At 40.1% G+C, this 21,402-nt stretch overlaps 1 protein-coding gene across 1 annotated transcript in view; it reads left to right on the forward strand.

Moving 5' to 3' along the window:
• VAPA (VAMP associated protein A) overlaps positions 1-20,220 on the forward strand; it is a 39,411-nt gene extending 19,191 nt beyond the window's left edge. Inside the window, exons 2-6 of the mRNA XM_059041271.2 lie at positions 50-202; positions 3,029-3,132; positions 3,634-3,714; positions 16,250-16,423; positions 19,461-20,220. Coding sequence (XP_058897254.1) covers positions 50-202; positions 3,029-3,132; positions 3,634-3,714; positions 16,250-16,423; positions 19,461-19,619 — 671 coding nt within the window. The 3' untranslated portion in view covers positions 19,620-20,220. The remainder of the gene's footprint in view (positions 1-49; positions 203-3,028; positions 3,133-3,633; positions 3,715-16,249; positions 16,424-19,460) is intronic.
• The last annotated feature ends 1,182 nt before the right edge of the window (positions 20,221-21,402 follow it).

Consider the following 21,402-nt stretch of genomic DNA (forward strand, 5'->3'; position numbering starts at 1 on the left):
AATCCAATTAAAATTTTTTTTCCCTGTTTTTGGTTTTTAAACCTTACAGGCCCCTTCACAGATGTAGTCACTACAAATCTTAAGTTGCGAAATCCATCGGATAGAAAGGTGTGTTTCAAAGTGAAGACTACAGCACCTCGTCGGTACTGTGTGAGGCCCAACAGTGGAATTATTGACCCAGGGTTGACTGTGACTGTTTCAGGTAGCAAACCATGTCCTGAATTTATGCTGTTCTTTTACTATATGCAAACTGCTGCAGGAAATGTCTTATCTTGGGGTGAGGGTGTATGTGGTCAGTTTTTAAGCAGTTACTGTCGTTCAAAAAATGTTATATCTATTCTTTATTTCTACAGCTTACTACCACATTCTCTGCCCTTATTATTTTGTCTTTGAAATTTTGTATCATTTTTGTGATTGCTCATTCTCATTCATTCAGATCTCTAGCTGTTGTTACATATTGCATGCGGCTATGGAGGTGTTATTCTAAATCTTGTGCTTAAAAATGTACAGTGCCTCTTTTTTGCCAATAGTTGTAAACTTAGATGCATCTTTCTGTCTTTTATTGTTAATGCCAACAGTGTCCCGCGCTTGAAAACTTCAGTTTTGTCACCCCCTTTTGTGTTTACTTGTAGTCCAGGGAGTGTGCTTGGTTCCTTCCATGTATGGATTGCTTACTCCTACCGTGGAGTCTGTGCTGGTGCCAGAGTTAATGCCCTCAGACTTCCCTGACGATATCCTTTCATGATAGCATCTAAAATAGCGTAGCAATAGGAAGCAAGTAGGAGGATGTAGTTTACTTATGGGAGAACTTCTCAGGCCTCACACAGAGACCATTTACTCTTATTTTCTAGCAGTAATTCTCACCTCTGTGAAGGTCTGCCATAATTGCACAGAGAGCAGGAACACACGCAGACCTTTCCAGATTAGAATCTCTGGGGACACAACCTAGACATGTGTATGTTAAACAAAACAAAACATGCCTGCATAATCCTGATAGGTATTCCTAAGATATTAAAATAATTCTGTATCAGTTTTCTAGTTTTCAAGCCCACAGCAGATTAAAAACAGAAAATTATACAAAGAGTGAGTGCCTGGGGCAGGCTCACTGAGATGTTCATCAGTGGAACCTGACTGCAGAGGCAGTCAAGGACAGACCTCAGAGTTCTTGGGGAACTTAATGCTCCCTCAGTAACTATATTCCCAAACTCAGAGCTAGGAGGCCCTAGAGAAGATGCTTTTAGTGACTCTTGTGGTGTGGTGGCCTGGCAGGCCTGCTTTCATGTTTGTCTGACCGAACTGTCAGTTCATGGGGAAGATGGGTGGGCAATAAGAAGAGTGGGCAGTGAGTACAAGTGTTCTGGAAGTTGCTCTCTTAAGTCCACAAGCCTTTTCAGCTCAATTGGAAGAAGATAAAATTATTTCTATCCATATGGTTAAAAACAGATTTTGGTGCAAACAGCTGTATCCCTAGGAATCCATGGAACTATTCAGAAGGACTTTTTCTTCAGGATTCTAGCTTTCTGAAGTTTTACTGTATTAATGTTTCTTAAGAACCTGTATACTTCTCAAAGCCCTTTCTCCCACATAAGCCCCTTGTATTGAGCACCTGACTTACTAAAAACTCCTTACACACCAGTTACTGTTTCCATGTACGCCTTGATCCCTCTCCTCCACTGAGAACTTGGCACTCCAGTTATCAGTGCAGTGCCTTTCCGGGTGAGCAGGCACTCCAGCCACACTTCCTCCAGCAGCCTTCCCTGGTTGACTCTGTCTACATACATACTCACTCCTTTTCTCCCTCTCTCCCTTTAGCATGCACCTTTATGGGTTTACTCCTTTAATCTGTGCTAAGATTGTCTTCCTCTTGTTACATGGTCTGTAGCCTTAGAAGTATGACTGTCATAAAGTCACAACCATGTTTGGAGTTTTCTTTTTATCCGGTTTCTAGTGAATAGCGTAGGGTGGTTGTTCAGTGAAGGGTGTTCCTGGAGATATATTGTGCTTTATCTGGGTTCTGAGCATTTATCCTGTGCATTTTCTACAGCTGTATATTTGGCCCTTAAAATTTTTTTTTAACCATGATGGGAGTTAATGGACTTCTCAGACATATCTTATAAAGATGTTCTTATATAATTGATATTTCTTACATTTGCTTTATTTCATCTGTCTTTGAAAATGTTGACATCTGTCTATCTTAGAAATAATCTAAATATTAGCAGGGAAGTAATCTCTACAATATTGTATACATATTGTGTACAGTTGCTGATTCATTCTTTATATTCTCTTATTAGTTTTATATTACATAATTTAAAACCACATGGAACGTCTAAAAACCCTCTTGTAGGCCAATGAAAATCATAAATACTTCGGAAAAAAATTTGAATATAATTATTAGGAAGCTGGAAAAAGTTCAGAAATCATGAGGCTGTATGGTTTCCTTGTACACTTTGTTGTCCTAGACTCATTTAAACAAATTGATAAACTCTTCTTGAATAGGTGTGTATTTAAAATCTATGTTAGAAAAATTAGTTATATCAGAGCACTAATATATGGTAGTGAGTTTTTAAGTTACTTAGAATTTCTCCTATAAATATTACAGTTGTCTAATTTTAAGAGCTGTTATCACTAAATACTAATGCAAAACCTAAGTTTATAAGTGGTTTTAATAGACAATTTACTAGATTTTGAGTTTATAGGTATTTTAATAGTTAATGTTGGCAAAGTTTTGAAAATTTTCCAAACTTAAGTTTAGAGAGGGCAATCATAGATTGATATTTTATTTTTTTAAATAGACATTTGTTTATTTTGTGGGTTGTTAAAGACTTAGCAAATCAGAAAGGTAGACAATTTAAAAATAATTGGAAACCATAAAGTTGATTCTGGATCCTTACTGGAAATAATCCAGTGTGTGGTTTCTTGCACCCTTCCTGGTTTTCTTTAAATTTGCAAATTAGTGAGTGAGTACTAGGAATGCAAAGAAGCAAACAAATGCAGAAGTCACTGTCATGTGTCCTTTCTTCTTCTTCAGTAATGCTGCAGCCTTTTGACTATGACCCCAATGAGAAGAGTAAACACAAGTTTATGGTACAGACCATCTTTGCTCCACCAAACATTTCAGATATGGAAGCCGTGGTGAGTAGAGAAGTAGAACAGAAGTTGTCTGGGGGAATGTTGTTTAAACTGTGGGTTTTGTTTAGTTCTCCATTGAGAAACCTGAGTTTTAAAATTAACAAAATCTGTAAATCTGTTCACTACAGATAATCCTCACTCATTTCAAGAACGAAGGAATTTTGAAATAGTATTGCTTAGAGACAATTTTGAAGTGCTACTATTAAGAGTAAAGTCCTGTAATCTCTAAGGATGTTAGTGTGATTTTAACGGATTGTGATAGTAGCTCTTCGTAGGGTTCTATAGGAAGTTCTGTGGCATTGCCGGTACCTGTGGTGGGTGAGAATAACTCAGAGTGTACAGGCAGCCATAGTCCTGGCTGACCTGGGGAACCCCCTGTGCGCGCATGCTTGTGCACTCTCACACGCAGCAGCTACACTAACCCTTCATTTGTCCCTTGAGGCGAAACCTATTTGTCCCCATTATATCTCCTCTGTCTCATTGTTTGGTTTTGTTTGCTTTTAGTGGAAAGAGGCAAAACCCGATGAATTGATGGATTCTAAATTGAGATGTGTATTTGAAATGCCCAATGAAAATGATAAATTGGTAAGTAGGAAAATACAAGAAAATTGGAAGCTATTAAGCTCTCAGTTACTTTGAGATTGAATTCTGCTTCTGGTTTTGGCCTTTGTGATTGTGTGATATGGCTGTTCCACTTTATCAGACTCAGTGTTTACGTTTTTTAAAAACTTAATGTGTATATGCTCTTTTCATCTCATTTTGTTCAAGAAGAAAAATACTTTTAGATACAAGCTGTATGATGGAGAAGAACCACCTAATTCTACCAAAATTTTGCTACTTAAACCACTTCAAGTTCTTTGTTAGAATGAGACATGTGTATACATAAATATAATTAAATTACAGACATAAACCACTTTTTGGCAACTATATACCTGCAGTCTGGGGATAAGATTTAATTTACATAGACAAACAGTTTATTCCAAATTTGGCTATTCCCAGGTATTTTGTTCACTATTGATTTTGGTCAAACTACATCTGATTTTATTCCTTAGTAAATAATTTTTATATTGCTTTTTGATTAGTGTGAGGCAAATACAATTTGAGGGACTGAAGTGTATGTGCATGGAGTTTAAAAAGTAGTCTTATAGAATGGGTTGTGGTCACTTTCTTCCTTTTCTGAAATGCAACTTTGAATTTTTTTCTGTGGTTTGTAGGAGGAACTTGAAGGGTAAGTAGGTGTTTGTGTTTGTGATTTAACATATAAAATAATATGGAGAAATAGAAATGTTTGGCACAATCAGGTTATAATTTTACATGACTTTTTTCTTTAATCTGGAGGCCATTTGCCCTATTGAAAAGTAAACTTGCAGATTAAATACGTGCGGTCAGTTGTTGTGTTACTCTTTAGGATAAGCTGAAATGAAGAAGTGCCTGAATGGTAATTAGGTGTTGACCAAATCATTTATTGTGTTTTTAATGCCTTATTAAAGGGATTTTGAAATATTTGCCAAAAACAAAAAAACGTGAATACATATGTTGTTACTGGAAAGTGAGATTTTGATGGCATGTTGATGCTTCCCATTTGGAGTTTACTTTCTCTTTTGCTAGGCTGCCAGGGCGCTAATAGCTTGCATAGCTCTTATTATTGGAACCAAGAAAAGAGCACATTCGTCTCGGTTGACTTATTTTATTTCTAGTTTTATTGAGCTATAGTTGACATACAGCACTGTATAAATTTAAGGTGTCAGCATAAACACTAATGTTACATATATTGTGGAATGATTACCACAGTAAGTTTAGTTAACATCCACCATTTCATATAGCTACCAAAAAAAGTTTTTCCCCCTCTGATGGGAACTCTTAGGGTCTGCTCACTTAACAACTGTCAGTATACCAAACAGTGGTGTTAGCTAGAGTCAGCATGCGGTACATTACATCCCCAGTTCTTGTTTATCTTCAGTTTCGTACCTTCTGGCACCCTTCATCCAGTCCCTCCTCCCCGTGCCGTGCTTCTGGTAACCACAAAACTGATCTCTTTCTACAAGTTTGGGGCTTTGTTGTTGTTGTTTTGTTTTAAGATTCCATGTATAAGTGAGCTCATACAGTATTTGTCTTTCTCTGACTTATTTCACTTAGCATAATACCCTTAGAGTTTCGTCAATGTTGTCACAATTGGCAGGATTTCCTTTTTTTAATGGCTGAAATAATATTCCATTGTATCTGTCTATTCCAGTCTGTATGTACATACACCACAACTTCTTTATCCATTCATCTCTCGATGGACACTTAGGTTGTTTCCTTGTCTTGGCAGTTGTAGATAATGCTGCTGTATGAACATGGGAATGCAAATACCTCTTCAACATAGTATTTTCATGTCCTTCAGATGTATGCCAAGAAGTAAAATTCATTGGAATAAGGGTTGACTTACTTTAAAAACATGTTTAGGTATTTACTCACTTTTATGAGTTTTATGCCATTTTTACAGTCATGTAATAAACATAGAGCTATCTTTCAGCTGGGCTTCTCTTATGCTCTAGATAGCAGACAGTTTGAGATTATAGTCTGAAAAGGGCTGGGAGCCAAGTATTTGATATTACTGATTGAACACGAAACCAGAAGTTGATGGAAATGATATGACCGTGATTGTTGAGCCTAGCCATCTTACTACCTCACAGAGGAGAGTAGCAGGTGTACCTAACACATAGGTATAGCCCATAGTAATCCAACAAAGTGGCTTTGCGTCTGCTAAAGGGCTTGAATAAATACTGCATGGAGATCCCAGAGCCCCCCACACACCCTGGAGCTCGAGCAGAGGTAGTTTGGTCTGGGAACTTTTTCATAGCAGGTTGTTAGTAACCCAAAGTCTGTTCAGTGATTTCAGATTACGCCAGAGAATATCCGATTCTGAGCCTGGATGCACTGGCTGCAGAATGTATTTGCACTAATTGAACTACTTGGACTTGTAGTATAGTTGTTATTGACCAATTAAATTATAGGGAATACTTGCTAAAGATAATGATTTTTTTGAAGCAGTTTATTTTGAAAAACTTTAAATACCTAGAAAAGGGGACAGTACAGTGAACCCATGGCCAGCTTTATTAACAGTGACCAGTTTATGCTTAATTTTAGTTTATGTAAACCCCACCACTTCCCATCTCACATACTGTTTTAAGGCACATCTCAGACATAATTAATTTCATCTGTAACTGTTTCATTATATATTGTTCAAAGATAAGGACTTTAAGGAAAGGAAGAAAAGAGCAATGACAATACTGTCATTAGTCTTTGAAAGCTTAATATATCATTAATATCAGACTATTCAGGCAGCATTCACATTTGCCTCACAAGTGTCATTTAAACATTTGATTTTTTTACAGTTTGTTTGATTTGAAATCAAAGTCCACATACTGCTATTAGATGATATGTTTCTTAAGTCTCTTAATCTGTAGATTCCCCCTGTTTTTCTCTTGTAAATTATTTATTAAAGAAACAAGTTTGTCCTGTAGACTTTCCCACGGACTAGATTTTGCTGGTTGCATCCTTCAGTTATCTTAACTTCTCTGCTGTCTTTGGTATTTCCTGTCATTGGATCTAGAGACTTGATTAAATTGAGGCTTATTTTTGCTGGTGAGGGAGAGGCAAGACTGCTTTGTAGGTGGTTATCTGTTCTCTCAGGGAGGTACCTAATATCTGTTTTTTTTTGTTTTGAAGTTAGCAGCTGTTGGTGTGCAGTGTGTAGATGAGTGGTCCCAGCCAGGGGTGGTTTGCCCCCCAGGGGACATTTGTCAATGTCTGGAGACATTTTTGGTTGTCACAGCTAGCGTGGAGGGGTCTACAGATGTCTAGTGGGTAGAAGCCAGGGATGCTGCTCAACTTCCTACAATGCACAGGACTGTCCCCACAACAAAGATTCTCCAGCCCCAAATGTCAGTACAGTCGGAAGTGAGTAAATACAGTTTAAGTCCATTGATTCATTCAAGGTTGCTTAATGGTGACTTTGTCATTACTGCTTCATTGTATTAGAGAGTAACTGGGGCTCATCTGATACTTGCTGATTCATTCAATGGTGGAGTTCTAAAGCTTTCTCTTAAGTTATAGACTTTCAAAAAATGAGTTGGTCACAGTGTCCCTCTGATGATGTACAGTCAGCTTTCCGTCCTTCCTTTCCTCCCCTTCCCTCGTTGCCGTGTTGTTATGGACTCACGGACTTAAACTTACTACTGTTTCAGCCCCTTGCAGTTATCGTATTGGTGCTCAGATTGGCTAGTAGCTGGGTCCTGAGTCCTTTCACCTTAGTAGTCTGGTAATTTCCTTCATGTCTAATATGGCAAGATACTTCCAGGCTCAGACCTGGGATTAGACATTTCTTCAGACCCTGGGTCAGTAGGAGATGTTATTTTGAGACCATAAGCTGGGCACTGGGAGTAAGACAGTGATTTTTAGTTTTGTGAGAATTCCTATCAAACCTTTCTTTTGGCCAAGATTCTAGGGGAGGCCTGATTGTCAGTTGAAGGCACTTTTTTTTTTTTTTTTGCGGTATGCGGGCCTCTCACTGTTGTGGCCTCTCCCGTTGCGGAGCACAGGCTCCGGATGCTCAGGCTCAGCGGCCATGGCTCACGGGCCCAGCCGCTCCGCGGCATGTGGGATCCTCCCAGACCGGGACACGAACCTGTGTCCTTTGCATCGGCAGGCGGACGCTCAACCACTGCGCCACCAGGGAAGCCCTGAAGGCACTTTTAATGGTAAAATTTTAATGGTGAAATTAGTCAGCATCACATAAATCACATAAGATGATGCTCATCCTTTTATTTCTTGAGGTGTCGTGATTGTGTTTAATAGTTGGGTTATATTCTTGAAGCTCTTGGATAATTCAAGTTGTGTAAAATCCAACACTAACTGAGAAGAATGGGCAGGTCCTCTTGTGCACCAGCTGCAGTGCTGTTGGAATATAGCAACTCATATGGGTTCTTAGCTTTGCTGTTAAGCTTCTTGATGGACATTTTTAAGTTTGGAATTCACATTTCAAGTTCGACACATAAAATGAGACTTTTAATATTTCAGTATATCAGTATTTTAGATTTATATAATTTAAATGTGCACAAATATTTGTATCTATACTAGAGGTGGCCTTAATTGATTAATGTGCATGTTAAAAAGAAGGGCTGAAATACAGCTGTGTTTTTATGAGGTGGTGTTTGCCAGAATATGTTGGTTTGGAAGGGGTCTGTGATCAGATGAGTTTGGAAAAACGCTATAAATAAGCACACTGCATATTTGCACATTAAAGGCTCTGAATAAAGAAAATCTGATTAACCTAGTATTTCTCTTTTGTTTCGTATAATGCAATTAACTTCCCACGGAATGCCAGGTGTTCTGTAAAGTACACTTTTGGAAACGCCATTCCTGCGTAAACTCATTCTTGTGGAGCTGTTAACCTGCAGGTTCTACGAGAAATCCCCATTACTGAGGGATCACCGAAGTGGGCGCAGCCTGGTACAGACCTAGTGCTGTCCAAATTGTTGATTAGTGACTTCCTGTCAAGTCATCAGCTTACTGTTGCATTGCATCCTTTACAGAAAATGTGAAACCTCAGAGTAACCAAATCTGGAGTGTTTATAATAGTATAAAATATATAAAGTTTTTGTGTATTTGTTATAATGATTAAAGATGAAACCTTTTATACATACACACACACACACACACACACACACACACACACACACACACATAAAACACCTCTTTTCTAATATTTTATTCATGTGGTAATAAAACCCTGTTGGTAAGACCCTAATGGTATCTTGCCATTTCCGGTTTAGTATTGTCTACAGATGAAGTTGATGAAACTGCTTAAAGACCATAGTATCTCTAACACACTGGTTTCTTTCTAGTATCCATAGATACAGTTACAAAATTACTTAGTATCCTTTTTCTGTATGTCTGTCTTCAGTTTAATATGAACTTTGTCTGTTAGGAAATTAGGGCATCATTGAGTAGTGTTTTACCTAGATAAAGTTTGTCAGTGTACTACAGATAAATTGGTAAGATGCCATATGAAGCTGAATCCTGACTACACAAATTGATTAAAGATGAAACGCCCTTATTCAAGGAAAACACATTTCTATATGTGGAAGATTCACAGAAATATGAGAACTGTTGGTAGCGTGTATTTTTAGAAGTAGAGTACAAAATACATTTTTTAGTTTATATAGTCATGATTGCTGTTAGTAAATTCCTATAGTGACATGGTTTGACCCCTTATTTATTTTAGTTTGTCAGTATGTTTTTAAAAGTTTGTTAATTTAAGCAAACTTCAGTTTAGTTTTTAACTAAGTTGCTGGTGACAACTTTAATACACAGCTCTCTCCAGATGGCACATGTACTTTGTGTCCAGCCTTAGTGTTCAGAGCAGTGGAGAAGCCCACGTTCAGAGCAGTGGAGAAGCCCATGTTCAGTTACACATTTACTTCAAAGAGTTGCTCATCAGAATTTATGATCTTTAGTAATCAACTTAGAAAAATTTGGTTAGCATCCAAAGCAGTTAGATAGCACAATAGCTATCATGGTTATTGATACTTTCTTCTCAGAGTTGGTATAGGTAGCAGGTAGCAAAACGTGCTGTTGATTCAGTGTTTCTTATGTTAGGTACCCCATCCCACTCTCACCCCTGCCTGCAACTCCTCACCCACCTCCCCGAGCCCCCCAAAGAAGTAGACAGGCAGTTAAGTACATTATGTAAGTATACCTTACCTGTTTGAGGATCTGGATCTTTTTAGGTGTGCTGTTAGTTCTTGGGCATTTACTGTTTCTAAAGACAGTTGGAAATGGCTGTGTTATTATTTTGTTGATTTCTTTAGGTTTTTTAGGACCTTGATACTGAATATATAACTTAGAAAATGATTGAAGTTTTTAGTCATCTTGTAGGATAAGAAAGGTGCCAGCTTTAGAAGTATGGTGGTTGAGTCCATATTTTTATTTTTATGGTTTAAAGAGATCATTTTTGTGATAAAACAGTCCTAATTTATTTGGAACCATCATTAGAATATGGGCTTCTTTTTGGAAAATAGCTCTCTGATTTGGATCATACATAGAATGACCTAGGAGTCCAAGAACCCTTTTATTTTAGAATAAAAGGAGGTACTATTAATAGTTATTCCTGGACAACAAGCATTAACTAATACTGCCCTTAGGCACTAAGGTGTGTGGTCCCCCTAGTCCTCGGGGACAGCAGGTCTTTGGATGCATTTCAGGAAAGTAATGGCTCACAGTCTTCAACTGAGTTATGTTCAGGGTTACTACTGAGAGCCACTCAGCCCATTCCCTGGGTTGTTGATGGCTGGACGCAGATGATACTGGAGTGTTGACTACTTTATATTTTACAAACTGGAGTTCTGTGAATTATTAGCTCTTTTTAGTTATTATCAACTCTATATTATGAAATCTAATGTCCAGTTAGTGGTTGTGGTATTTTTTAGGATTGAGTGTGGTTTTAATTGTTAGTTATGATGTTTTATAACCTCTTCAATTCTTTATGTTGAAATAAAAAATTTTGGGGGGTTTATTTTAAGCCACCAACTCTACTTGACATTTTCCAAATTTTAAAAAATTATTACATTTCATTTATGCACTCCATTTAACATCTGTTAATGACATATTTTCTAGGAAAAAATACTTGTCATAATGAAGCCTGAAGGACTGTTAAGAATAGGGAATTTCAGGGGTCCTATGTATAAAGACTTTTTGTAATTCAATATACATTTTCTGTTGAGACAAAGAACAGATTGGGGACAGTGCATTATTAAGTAAGATGGAGTTGTCTTAGTTATTATGTACAATGACTTGGATATCAGTAAGTATCTTTTTGGTTTGTTTTTGTTTTTGGTTGTGTTGGGTCTTTGTTGATGCGCGTGGGCTTTCTCTAGTTGCAGCGAGCCGGGGCTACTCTTCGTTGTGGTGCGTGGGCTTCTCATTGTCATGACTTCTCTTGTTGCAGAGCACAGGCTCTAGGCGTGTGGTCTTTAGTAGTTGTGGCATGCTGGCTCAGTAGTTGTGGCTCATGGGCTCTAGAGTGCATGCTCAGTAGTTGTGGCGCACGGGCTTAGTTGCTCTGTGGCATGTGGGATCTTCCCGGGCCAGGGATCGCACCCATGCTCCTGCGTTGTCAGGTGGATTCTTAACCACTGTGCCACCAGGGAAGCCCTCAGTAAGTATTATTTCAGAGTCTGCTCCAACCTTTTTGTATAGTATTATTTTTATGTGTATTAAAGGAATTAGAGAAGATAGGAAGAGAACTATTGTGGAGATACTAATGGAATACTAGAATGTTCTGTGTGTCTTTGTTTCTTGATTCTGAGGGGTAGGTGGGCGTGTGTGTGTGTGTGTTTGGGGAGGGGTGTCGTTGAATACAGGAGAGGTTTATAAATCATTGCAATTTTCGAACTCTTAAAAAAATTCATTTAACTTAAACATTGTTCATTTTGAGTGTTAGCAAAGGTAAGAAAATATGACTTCATATTTTCTTGTTCTTCAGGTGCTGACAAGTATTGAGTAGTAACAAAAATTAAGAGCCACACAGAAGGTACTCAATCTAGGACAATGTGAGGCTGGCTTAAGTTTAATAAGGTTTCTACATTTAGTTAGTGAACGTAATGCAAGTTGATTATAGCTAATTAATAGAAAAAGTTGAGAAATGTTGTATTTTTTGCTTTTATATAGCTATTATTTATTATTATTATTTCTTATGCGTAACACATCTTTATAGAATAAGGTGATTGTTTTAGAACCTAATGATTTCTGTGTTAGTCATTCCCAGTCCCACACAGGAGAAGTCAGAGCTTGGTGTGAATCTGAGAATGTGTTTCCCCTGTACCTCAGGGTATCGCTCCGCCAGGGCCGGCCCTGGCTGTTGCTCTGCCGAATGGCGGCATCAACGGCACAGTCGCAGCACCTGCCAGTTATAGCGCGAAGAATGAGCCCAGGGGACTCAGTGTGTTCAAACAGGAGAAACAGAAGGTTTGTTTCAGGGAGCTAACAGATAGACAAGTCTGCCAGTGTCACTGGTTATGGTGATGTGGTCACCCAGCACGTACGGGGTGTTGTGAGTGTGTTGTGAAGGAATTAGAATTGAAAATGTCAACTATGTTTAAAATTGCAGTAGAGCCACAATCACTTAAAAACCAGGCATACAAACTGTTCTGTTCTAAAACAACAAATACCACACTTAATAAATTCTCAGTAGTGAGCAGGACAAATGTAAGTGGGAACATTATTATGAAATTGGTGTAATTTTCCCTGTCACTGAGATTCGGGGAGCATCCTCTAAAAAAATGTGAACAGACCAGCAGGTGTAGCAGTAAAGGTGGGAGCTGGTGAATATCAATCTCCAGGCAAGTGTTTGTGTTTATATATTAAAAAAAAAAGATAAATGAGATTACTGCTTTATGTTTTCTTATCCAGTACAAATAATAGTAACCCTTCTTTAACTGTCATTGTTAGTTACAGTTCCCCAGGGTAGGAGAATTTGTGGCAAAAGCCCTAAAGATCTTAGGTCATATTTGAATTTATTCATGTCTCTGTGTGTGTGTGTGTGTGTGTGTGTACACTTAACATTCACTCAAGTACAATGCCAGCACATCAGTAGATGACAGTGACCTCCTGGTGGTGTTCTGGGTGCTGTATGATTCCCTTTCTCATTTCCTGCTTCTTGGGAACTCTGGGAACCCCACAGTTTGAACAGGCTGCTGATACTTTGATTTGGCTTTGCAGGGAATGTGTATACTAAGGCTTAAACAAAACCTGATCCTTTATCTAAATGTCTGATACTTTAAACATTTTGTGATTTTCGTTATTTACTTCTGGGAATCATAATCCTAGAGAAAAAGAGTAAGTGGGTTGTTCAGAGTGAAAATATATCTTTGGTAACTTTATTATTCAAATACTACCTCTTCCCAGTTAAGGCCTTACTCAGGCCTCCTGACAGTTTCCTGTGAGGTTTCCTGTGGCTCTTGGCCTTGCTTTTTACCTCCCTGTAATACACTTTATCCCTTACTCTTAAAAGGAGTCACGAGAATGTAGCCTCGTGTTTACATTCTTTGGCTCCTTTGTCCATCCCAAGGCTTCAATGCAAAACCGAATTTGCCTTGTATTTATATTTCCTTTTCTGAACAGTCCCAGAGTCCTCTCTTTTTCTAATTACCCCTAAGAGGAATAATTTAGAATATTGGAACTGAAATTCTAAAGGTTATTTAAAAAAAATTGCAGAAGTAAATTCAACTCATAGATGGGGGCAGATTTCTGCAGGTAGGCTAAATAATAGAAAAGAGTGGAAAATGTACGAGATACTGTGTTTTCTCTTATCTCGATACCGTGGCCTGACCGTCGAGTCTGTTCTGAGTTGCAGTGTTAGATATAATGTGCGTGCAGTGTCCCTCCTCAGGTGCCCCACAGTCAGAGCGTGTCAAGTCCCTCCAGTTTGCTTGTTCCATGGTTCTCAGAACAGCCAGTCTCCTCTTTCGGGACCAGTCTGAAGCAGCTCTCAAGGAACACGCTGTTTTCCTGGAGCCGAACCTCACCGTGGCGCTCCTGAAGGGAAGCCTGTAGCTGTCTCAGCAGCCGTAGTGTTCCCACCAGGCTCCCCAGCTTGTCTCCACACCCGTGACTCTCCCCCCACCCTACCCCCTTTAACCACCGCCCAGTTAGCTTATACATGCTTCTACTTAAATTAATTAATCAATAAATTAGATTTTTTTGCCTCTGCTCTGTATGTTGCCTGGATTGTAGGGGCCTAAATGGTCGTGAGCACATGGGGTAAGTGGGTTTACTCAGTGTGACTGTTTTGTGACTTGCTTGGCTTACTTTGGACAAGTGTTTAGGCTTCACTGTTATCGTTTGCACTCTCGTCTTAACATTTATGCTCCACAGATTGGTTATGACATTTCTTCTCCTTTTTCTTGTAAAAGCAATATATCAACATTAAGAAAAATTTTCAGTAAAAAGAGAAATCTAATTCTGCCACCATGAGAAGATATTGATTGACATGTTAATTAAAATCTCAGAGTGGGAAGCTACCCATCAGATGTCTATAACAAGAGTGAAATGTTGAAGTAATTTTAGTAAGGCACAGAATAGAATATTTAATGACATCGTGTCATTTTAAATGATAATTAAAAGATGTACATATAAATGAATAAAGATTTAAAAGTTACATGTATGCTGATTTTATAAAATATGCATATGAAAGAGAATATTGGAAGATAATATATAAATAATAGTTATTTTAGGTTGATGAGAGAATGGGAGGTAATTCCCTTTCTCCCTCTCGTAATTCTCAATTTTCTGGAATTTCAAGAATTTGTTTAAAAATAAAAAGCCAATTGTGAAGAGTTTGATGATTCCTCATTCTAATTTTTTTGTCTTCACTTTTTGGCCTTTTGTATCTCCTCGTAATTTCTTAGTCAACTTTCTGGTATGAGTGTGATATTTTACCCCAAACCTAAAGACTGCTGAGTTACCATGTTGTTGACTGTTGGTCTTCACAGAGGAAGGCTGTATGCCATTCTGGTTCCCAGAGGCTGGACTAGTTCTAGGTTGGAAAGTGCACACTTGAGAAGTCATTTTGAAATGAATTCTAATCACTGTTAAGGAAAAAAATAGGAAAAGAAATTGGTGGAGAGCAAAAACATCTGAAACAGGATTTGTAACAGTACAGTGGGATTGGTTGGGACGGGGAGGACATAGTGGAGAACAGGAGGCTCGCACAGGAAGCACAGAGCCGGATGGTGAAGCAGGCTTCCTAAAACCCGTCACGGTGGGGACGCTTCTGAAGAGAAGTGGGAAAATCTGAATGATGACTGGAACCTCAGTACAGTACTACTAATTTTTACATGGATTTAGACAGTGGCAATCAAATCACAGCCCCTTCATATGAAATACTAGTTTTGTCCCTGTTTATACTGAAAGTAAATTCAGGAGCTGGGATGCTGTGGTAGGTGTGTGACCTATAATTAAATCTTCCTGATAAGTGCTGTGGAAAATGCCATAAAGTTGATTTTGGAAATGTTCTTGTTAGAAGTTTATATCTGACTAAAGTGGTTTATACCTTTCTTTTTGAAAAGTTAAATTTTTAGCAAGTCAAATTTTAATTAAAGACAAGAATTGTGCTAGTTCTATTAGGGAGCTTGTGAAGGCAGAGATGAGATTCCGGTGTATGGGTGTTGATTTGAGGCTCAGGGACGCTTAAGCCCTGCCCTGTGCCTTTCTCTCCACGCCTTTGCCGCTAGTTCCAATGGGTGAGTGCTGGCAAGAGTTAAGATTTGGGGGCTCATAATTTTAAAGGTGCCTGAATACCACTGTGGTTCCATATTGAGTTTCATGAGTTAAAGCAGGTAGTGTTACTAATGATTTGAAGGGATTGTTTATGTTTGAGTTTAAAGTCATGAAATGGACTCCCTCCCCTCTTTTTTTCCCCATGATACATGTTTGTGTTCATTATCTCCCCTTCGATGCTCATATCCTTCAGTTATTTTTTCCCATGAATAGAAGTTAGGTTTTCTTTCAAATGTTTTTCTTAGGTAGTCTCCTGATTTCATTGCGTGTTTGCAATAACATCCCCCCTTCCCTCCAGAACCCAATTTGAATTGCAGAATCAGAGCACTGAAAATGAACTTTATGTTTGGATTTTGGTTGGCGTCACTCAGCATACTTATTGAGTAACTACTGTTGGCCACAGTGCTGGGTTTAGGGGTAAATGCAAAGAGGAATGGCTCTTGCTTTACCCAGGCGTTGAAGCATTGTAGGAAAGAACACCAAAAGTACAGTGTTGTGCTGTGTACTCAGTGCTCTGGTGGAGGTAAGTGCACAGGGTGGCGGGCACAGAGGAGGGGTGGTTCGTGTGCTTTGACCTCACTGACTGCTGGTCTTTACTGCTGTCGTCCTGTGCAGTTGTTCACAGATGACCAGACATTGGGTATTTTAAAAACTTTTAAATAATGAAATTGAAAACTATCAAAACTTTGCATGTAAATAATTTCTTGGAGATGGATGTGTGGAATTTTAAGTTGTTTAAAAACCTGTAAAGAGAGTTAGTCAGTTGAAAAACACCCCACCCGTTGTCTTTGTGCTGCAGAACGACATGGAACCCAGCAAAGCCGTTCCCCTGAATGCTGCGAAGCAGGACGGGCCCGTGCCAAAGCCACACAGTGTTTCCCTCAATGATACTGAGACGAAGAAGCTCATGGAAGAGTGCAAGAGGCTCCAGGGAGAGATGATGAAGCTATCGGAAGAAAACCGACACCTGAGAGTAAGTGCTCGCTCCTGGAAAAGGAACTTGATTGCGTTGAAGGTAGCGGGGAGGTGAACGTTGTTTGGTCATTTTGTCTGTCAGCTTTTACATTTACCCTTTTCCAGTTCTTTTTCCTTTTCCCCAATTTGCTTCTGTCCTGGCCTTGGCTCCCTGCCAGCCTCTTCTTACACTTTGGCGGTGGCTTCTCCTGTCCCATGCTCCCTTCCCAGCAGCTGGCCTGGGTGTTGGGGTCTGGCCGTGGCCTTGCTGGCTTCGTCTCTCGCTTATGCAGCCTTTGCATTATGGGCCCTGGTCCTGTCACCTGCTGCAGCAGTGCTGTCCCCACACTGGCACCCGTCGTCCAGGGCACTTGAAATGTGCTTAGTTGGAATTAAGATATGCTGTGAGTGACATAGTGCCAAAAATATCCAAAAAACCTCCTTTTTTTGGTATTGTTACATGTTGAAATAATATTTTGGTTATATTGGATTGAATATATCATTAAACTTTTGCCAATTTTTTGTACCTTTTTAAATGTGCTGTTAGAAAATTTAAAACTCCATGTAGGGGTACCCATTGGAAGTGCCTCTTCGAGTCATGTTGGTCAGCACTGGGCTGGGGGTCCTGGAGGAGCCTCCTCTGCTGTAGCAGGAGCACTTCCCTCCGAGGGCGGCCCGAAGCCCTGTCCCTGCCCACATGGCATGCACACACGCACACATGCCTCATGGTGCTCGGTTCTCATCACCTTGTCAGTGTGACCTTTTCTGGGACTCTTCCCCTGAAAAGAAAAGAGAAACAGTCTTGGAATGCTGCCTCCACTGTTAACAGGCTACTGCTTACCTCTTCCGGCTCCCATTTGTCCGTCTCCCTCCAGCGGGCTGGGGTGTCTTGGGGGCAGGGGCTGTGTTCACCGCCTCTGCGTTCACAGCACACGTGCATAGTGTTCACATTTGAGTGAGTGAGCGATGGGCTGTGGGGTAGTGTGGAGTTTACTAATATTTCAAGACCTGAAGACCTTTAACTTGCTTTTTGAGGCTTTGTTTGAAGCTTTTCATGTCAAAGTAGATAGTATTGATACTAAAATGTACCTAAAGTAAATAAGCTAAATTGTGGGACGTAATCTACATCTGATTATTTCCTACCCTGTGGAAACTACACTCTGAATCAAAGGCACTATGTTTTGGCTTGATGTGTGCTGAGACGGTGTTTCTGGCTATTTCTTCCTATTCCACAGCCCCGCCGTAGAGGCCTCTGCCCCCCAGCGCCTGTCTGGAGAGTGGAGAGGTGGTCTCATGTTACACCCACACCCATGTCCTGTGGAGTTTTAAGGGTGCTGTTTTTTGTTACTTTTCCTTTATGTGCCATGACTTCCTCAGTCCTGTACGTGATGGAAGATGTGCTCCTCAGTGTACTGAGAGCCATGGCCTGTCTCCTGGCTGGGAGGGAGAAGTGCCTGGGTCGGGCCGGGCTGGAGAGATAGGTAATAAGATTGATTCCTGGTCCCGACTCTTTATAGACTAACGTTCTGTAGATGTTATTTTAAAAAGCGTTCTGCTGTTTAAAAGAGAAAACAGAAGAACCTTGAAAACCACTGGTTTACAGAGTCAACTTCTGGACCTTTAACAGTTCACACTAAGGCCCATCGCTGGTTGCCAGGTTGACTTCCTTGAGGGGTCTCATCACTGCCCTTTATGTTCTGCAGCCCTGGCCTTCTTCATCCAGCCTGTGCATCGGAATCTGCCGTGAGCTCTTAAATACACATGTTCAGGCCTTCCTGAGACCCCGTGAGGCAGAATCACCTGGAGTAGCTTTTAAAGTTCTTGCCGGGACTGAGCATCATTGTTCTGTCCACATGCAACTAATCAGAACAAGACCCTAACTTGCAAACCCTCAGAAAATCCAGTCATGCAAATAAAACAGCATGACATCAGGTGTACTCTTCCACTGGGTGTTTTCAGTGAACACACTAGAGGAATGAATCAGTGTGAGGAAGTAAAAAGGAGCTTGTGCTGAGGGGGTGAAAGCCTGCCCTGTATTCATCTGGTTGGGATGATGGACCAGGTAAAGCCAGCTGCCTAGGTAAACCGGTGTCAGTATTTTCCCCAGGGTGATTCTGCAGCTGGTAAAGTGTCATAACAACCTCCTGCTTAGAGTGACTGCTGTCCTTTTACTGAGAAACCTGGTCCCCTAAAGTCTGACTGTCAGAAACTTCGCTGGGTGAGGCTGTGTCAGTCAGCACGGAGCAGCCACCTGGTCTGGAGGATGGGAGTCACTGTGATGGCAGAGAAGTGGCCTCTCTTTCTGGTCCAGGTGCAGAGCCTCAGGTGCGGGGCTCTGCCTACAGCATCCCACCACTGTTGTATTTGTAGTTTCAAGGAATTGATTCTGTCTCTCCTCTACAGTCCAGACCCTGGTGCTGACCCTCTTACACAAAGACCTCCAGCTTTGCTTTGAGCACATTGAAACGCTGCGTTTAAATTCCATCCTGCACTCCCCCTCCCCAGTCCTGTAGAGTCCTGTCTCTTCCCTGCGCTCTGCTGTGTGGGGCCCTGCTTGCGGCGGGTGAGACTAATGACCTAACTTTGTTTCTGGTGGTCTTTGGCTGATGGAGGCCAGCATGAAGATGCTGTTGGCCACCTTGGGGAAAGTGCACGCGTAGGATTCTTCTTTAATTGTATTAATTTTAGTGGGATTTTTCCTTCCATGTAAATATAACTAGCTGACATTTTAGTTTTTTAGAAGTATATTTTTTGGCTCTAGTTTTTAAAATCAGCATTATTGAGGTGTAATTTACATTCCATGAAGACACCCGTAGCGAGTGTACAATTCCGTGATTTTTTTTTTTAGTAAATTTATGGAATGTGCAGCCATCACTGGAATCAGGTTTTAGACTGTATCACCCTAGAAAGTTTCCTTAGGCTGGGTAGCAGCTCATCCCTGCTCTCACCCCCAGTCGCATGCATACTGACCTGCTTTCTGTCTGTATATTTGTAGCTCACTAGTCTTATGAATGTTTGTTTTTAAAACCTCTTTTTGTGCATATATTTTTTTCTAGGATGAAGGCTTAAGGCTCAGAAAGGTAGCACATTCGGATAAACCTGGATCCACCTCAGCTGCATCCTTCAGAGATAATGTCACCAGTCCTCTTCCTTCACTTCTTGTTGTAATTGCAGCCATTTTCATTGGATTCTTTCTAGGGAAATTCATCTTGTAGAGTGAAGCATGCAGAGTGCTATTTCTTTTTTTTTCTCTTGACCAGAAAAAGATTTGTTTACCTACCATCTCACTGGTAGTGTGGCCCACGGTGACCATTCTTTGTGTGTACAGCGTCATATAGGCCTCGCCTGTAACAGTCTCACGGTTAGAAACACAGTAAGAGCAGAGTGTTGGGCTCCCGGACGGCGTGAAGGTCACCAGACCATCCCTAGCAGGTGTCATTGCACATTCAGTCCTTTATGAAATTCATAAATAAAGAATTGTTCTTTCTTTGTGGTTTTAATAAGAGTTCAAGAATTGTTCAGAGTCTTGTAAATGTTATTTTAATAATCCCTTTAAATTTTATCTGTTGCTGTTACCTCTTGAAATATGATTTATTTAGATTGCTAATCCCACTCATTCAGGAAATGCCAAGAGGTATTCTGTGGGGAAATGGTGCCTCTTACAGTGTAAATTTTCTCCTTTACCTTTGCTAATATCATGGCAGAATTTTTCTTATCCCTTGTGAGGCAGTTGTTGACTGAGTTTTTCATCCTTCCAACCCTGTCCCATGGTATTTAACACAAAAATAATAAAACTGTTAACAGATTCTTGCTCGATAGCTTGTGTTTGTTGTGTCATTAGACGGGATGCCAGGGAGTGTGCTGTGTGGTGATCTGGGTTCTAAAATGCATAATTTATCTCATGGAAATCCCTGCGGATATTAGAGTATTTGTGCAAGGTTCAAAGTCCTCATTCTTTTAAGGAAAGGAATTGATAAAATTTCAGGCCGTTTTTGGAATTTTGGAAGATCATAAGCCATTTGTCCTCAAGATAATATAAAACAAGCAAATACCATGAGTATAAAAGTGCTGTAATTTCAGTCAGTTTACATGTCTGCCCTGTGGCTCTGTTGTGTTTAATTTATCCTATTCTTAATAGGTTCTTTTAGTGTCTTCTCAAGAAAGACTGATTCTCCTTGACTCTAGTCACTGCTTGTGTGTGTTGTGTGTGTGGTATGCAGGCCTCTCACTGTTGTGGCCTCTCCCGTTGCAGAGCACAGGCTCCGGATGCGCAGGCTCAGCGGCCATGGCTCACGGGCCCAGCCGCTCAGCGGCATGTGGGATCTTCCTGGACTGGAGCACGAACCCGTGTCCCCTGCATCGGCAGGCGGGCTCTCAACCATTGCGCCACCAGGGAAGCCCATAGTCACTGCTTTTTGACTAGCCTAAGAATTCCTTTTATTTTATAACATTTCATAATAATAGTTAAAGTAGGTTTTTCCCTGTCCAATGTGGCACGCCCAGTAATTTCCATTATGGAAATTTGGTATTATTGAGTAAACCTTGGGAATTTCTTTGTGAAAAATGACCTTATCCTTTGCAGATCTCTATGTCAACCACGTGAAATGCGTTTGCACTATAAATGCATGACAGGGTCTGGCGTACTTTCCTGTACTTAGTCTTAAGTCTCATTTAGTTAATCTGTGTTGGCATAGAAAATTTTGGAACCAGAAAAAATAGATTCACTTTTTCTACTAAGTACAGTCTAATACAAGTGAATTTTGATTTTTGAATATAGGTGTTGGTTTTGTGAAAGATGCACTTATATTTGAAAGGGAAATTGGACTCTGGGACTTGACATGGTGCAGTGAAGTATGTTGGCCCCAGGTCTGTGTGTACCTTTTATAATGGAGTGAGATGCTCTGAAGTATTTTGGTTGCATTTTCATTTCAAGTATGTTTTGAACTTGGCAGAGCCCGTGTACTGTGGTGTTGCGCTTTATGTTATCTTCTAGAAAAC

This window comes from Kogia breviceps, chromosome 15 (assembly GCF_026419965.1).
Source record: "Kogia breviceps isolate mKogBre1 chromosome 15, mKogBre1 haplotype 1, whole genome shotgun sequence".
Taxonomy (NCBI): domain Eukaryota; kingdom Metazoa; phylum Chordata; class Mammalia; order Artiodactyla; family Physeteridae; genus Kogia; species Kogia breviceps.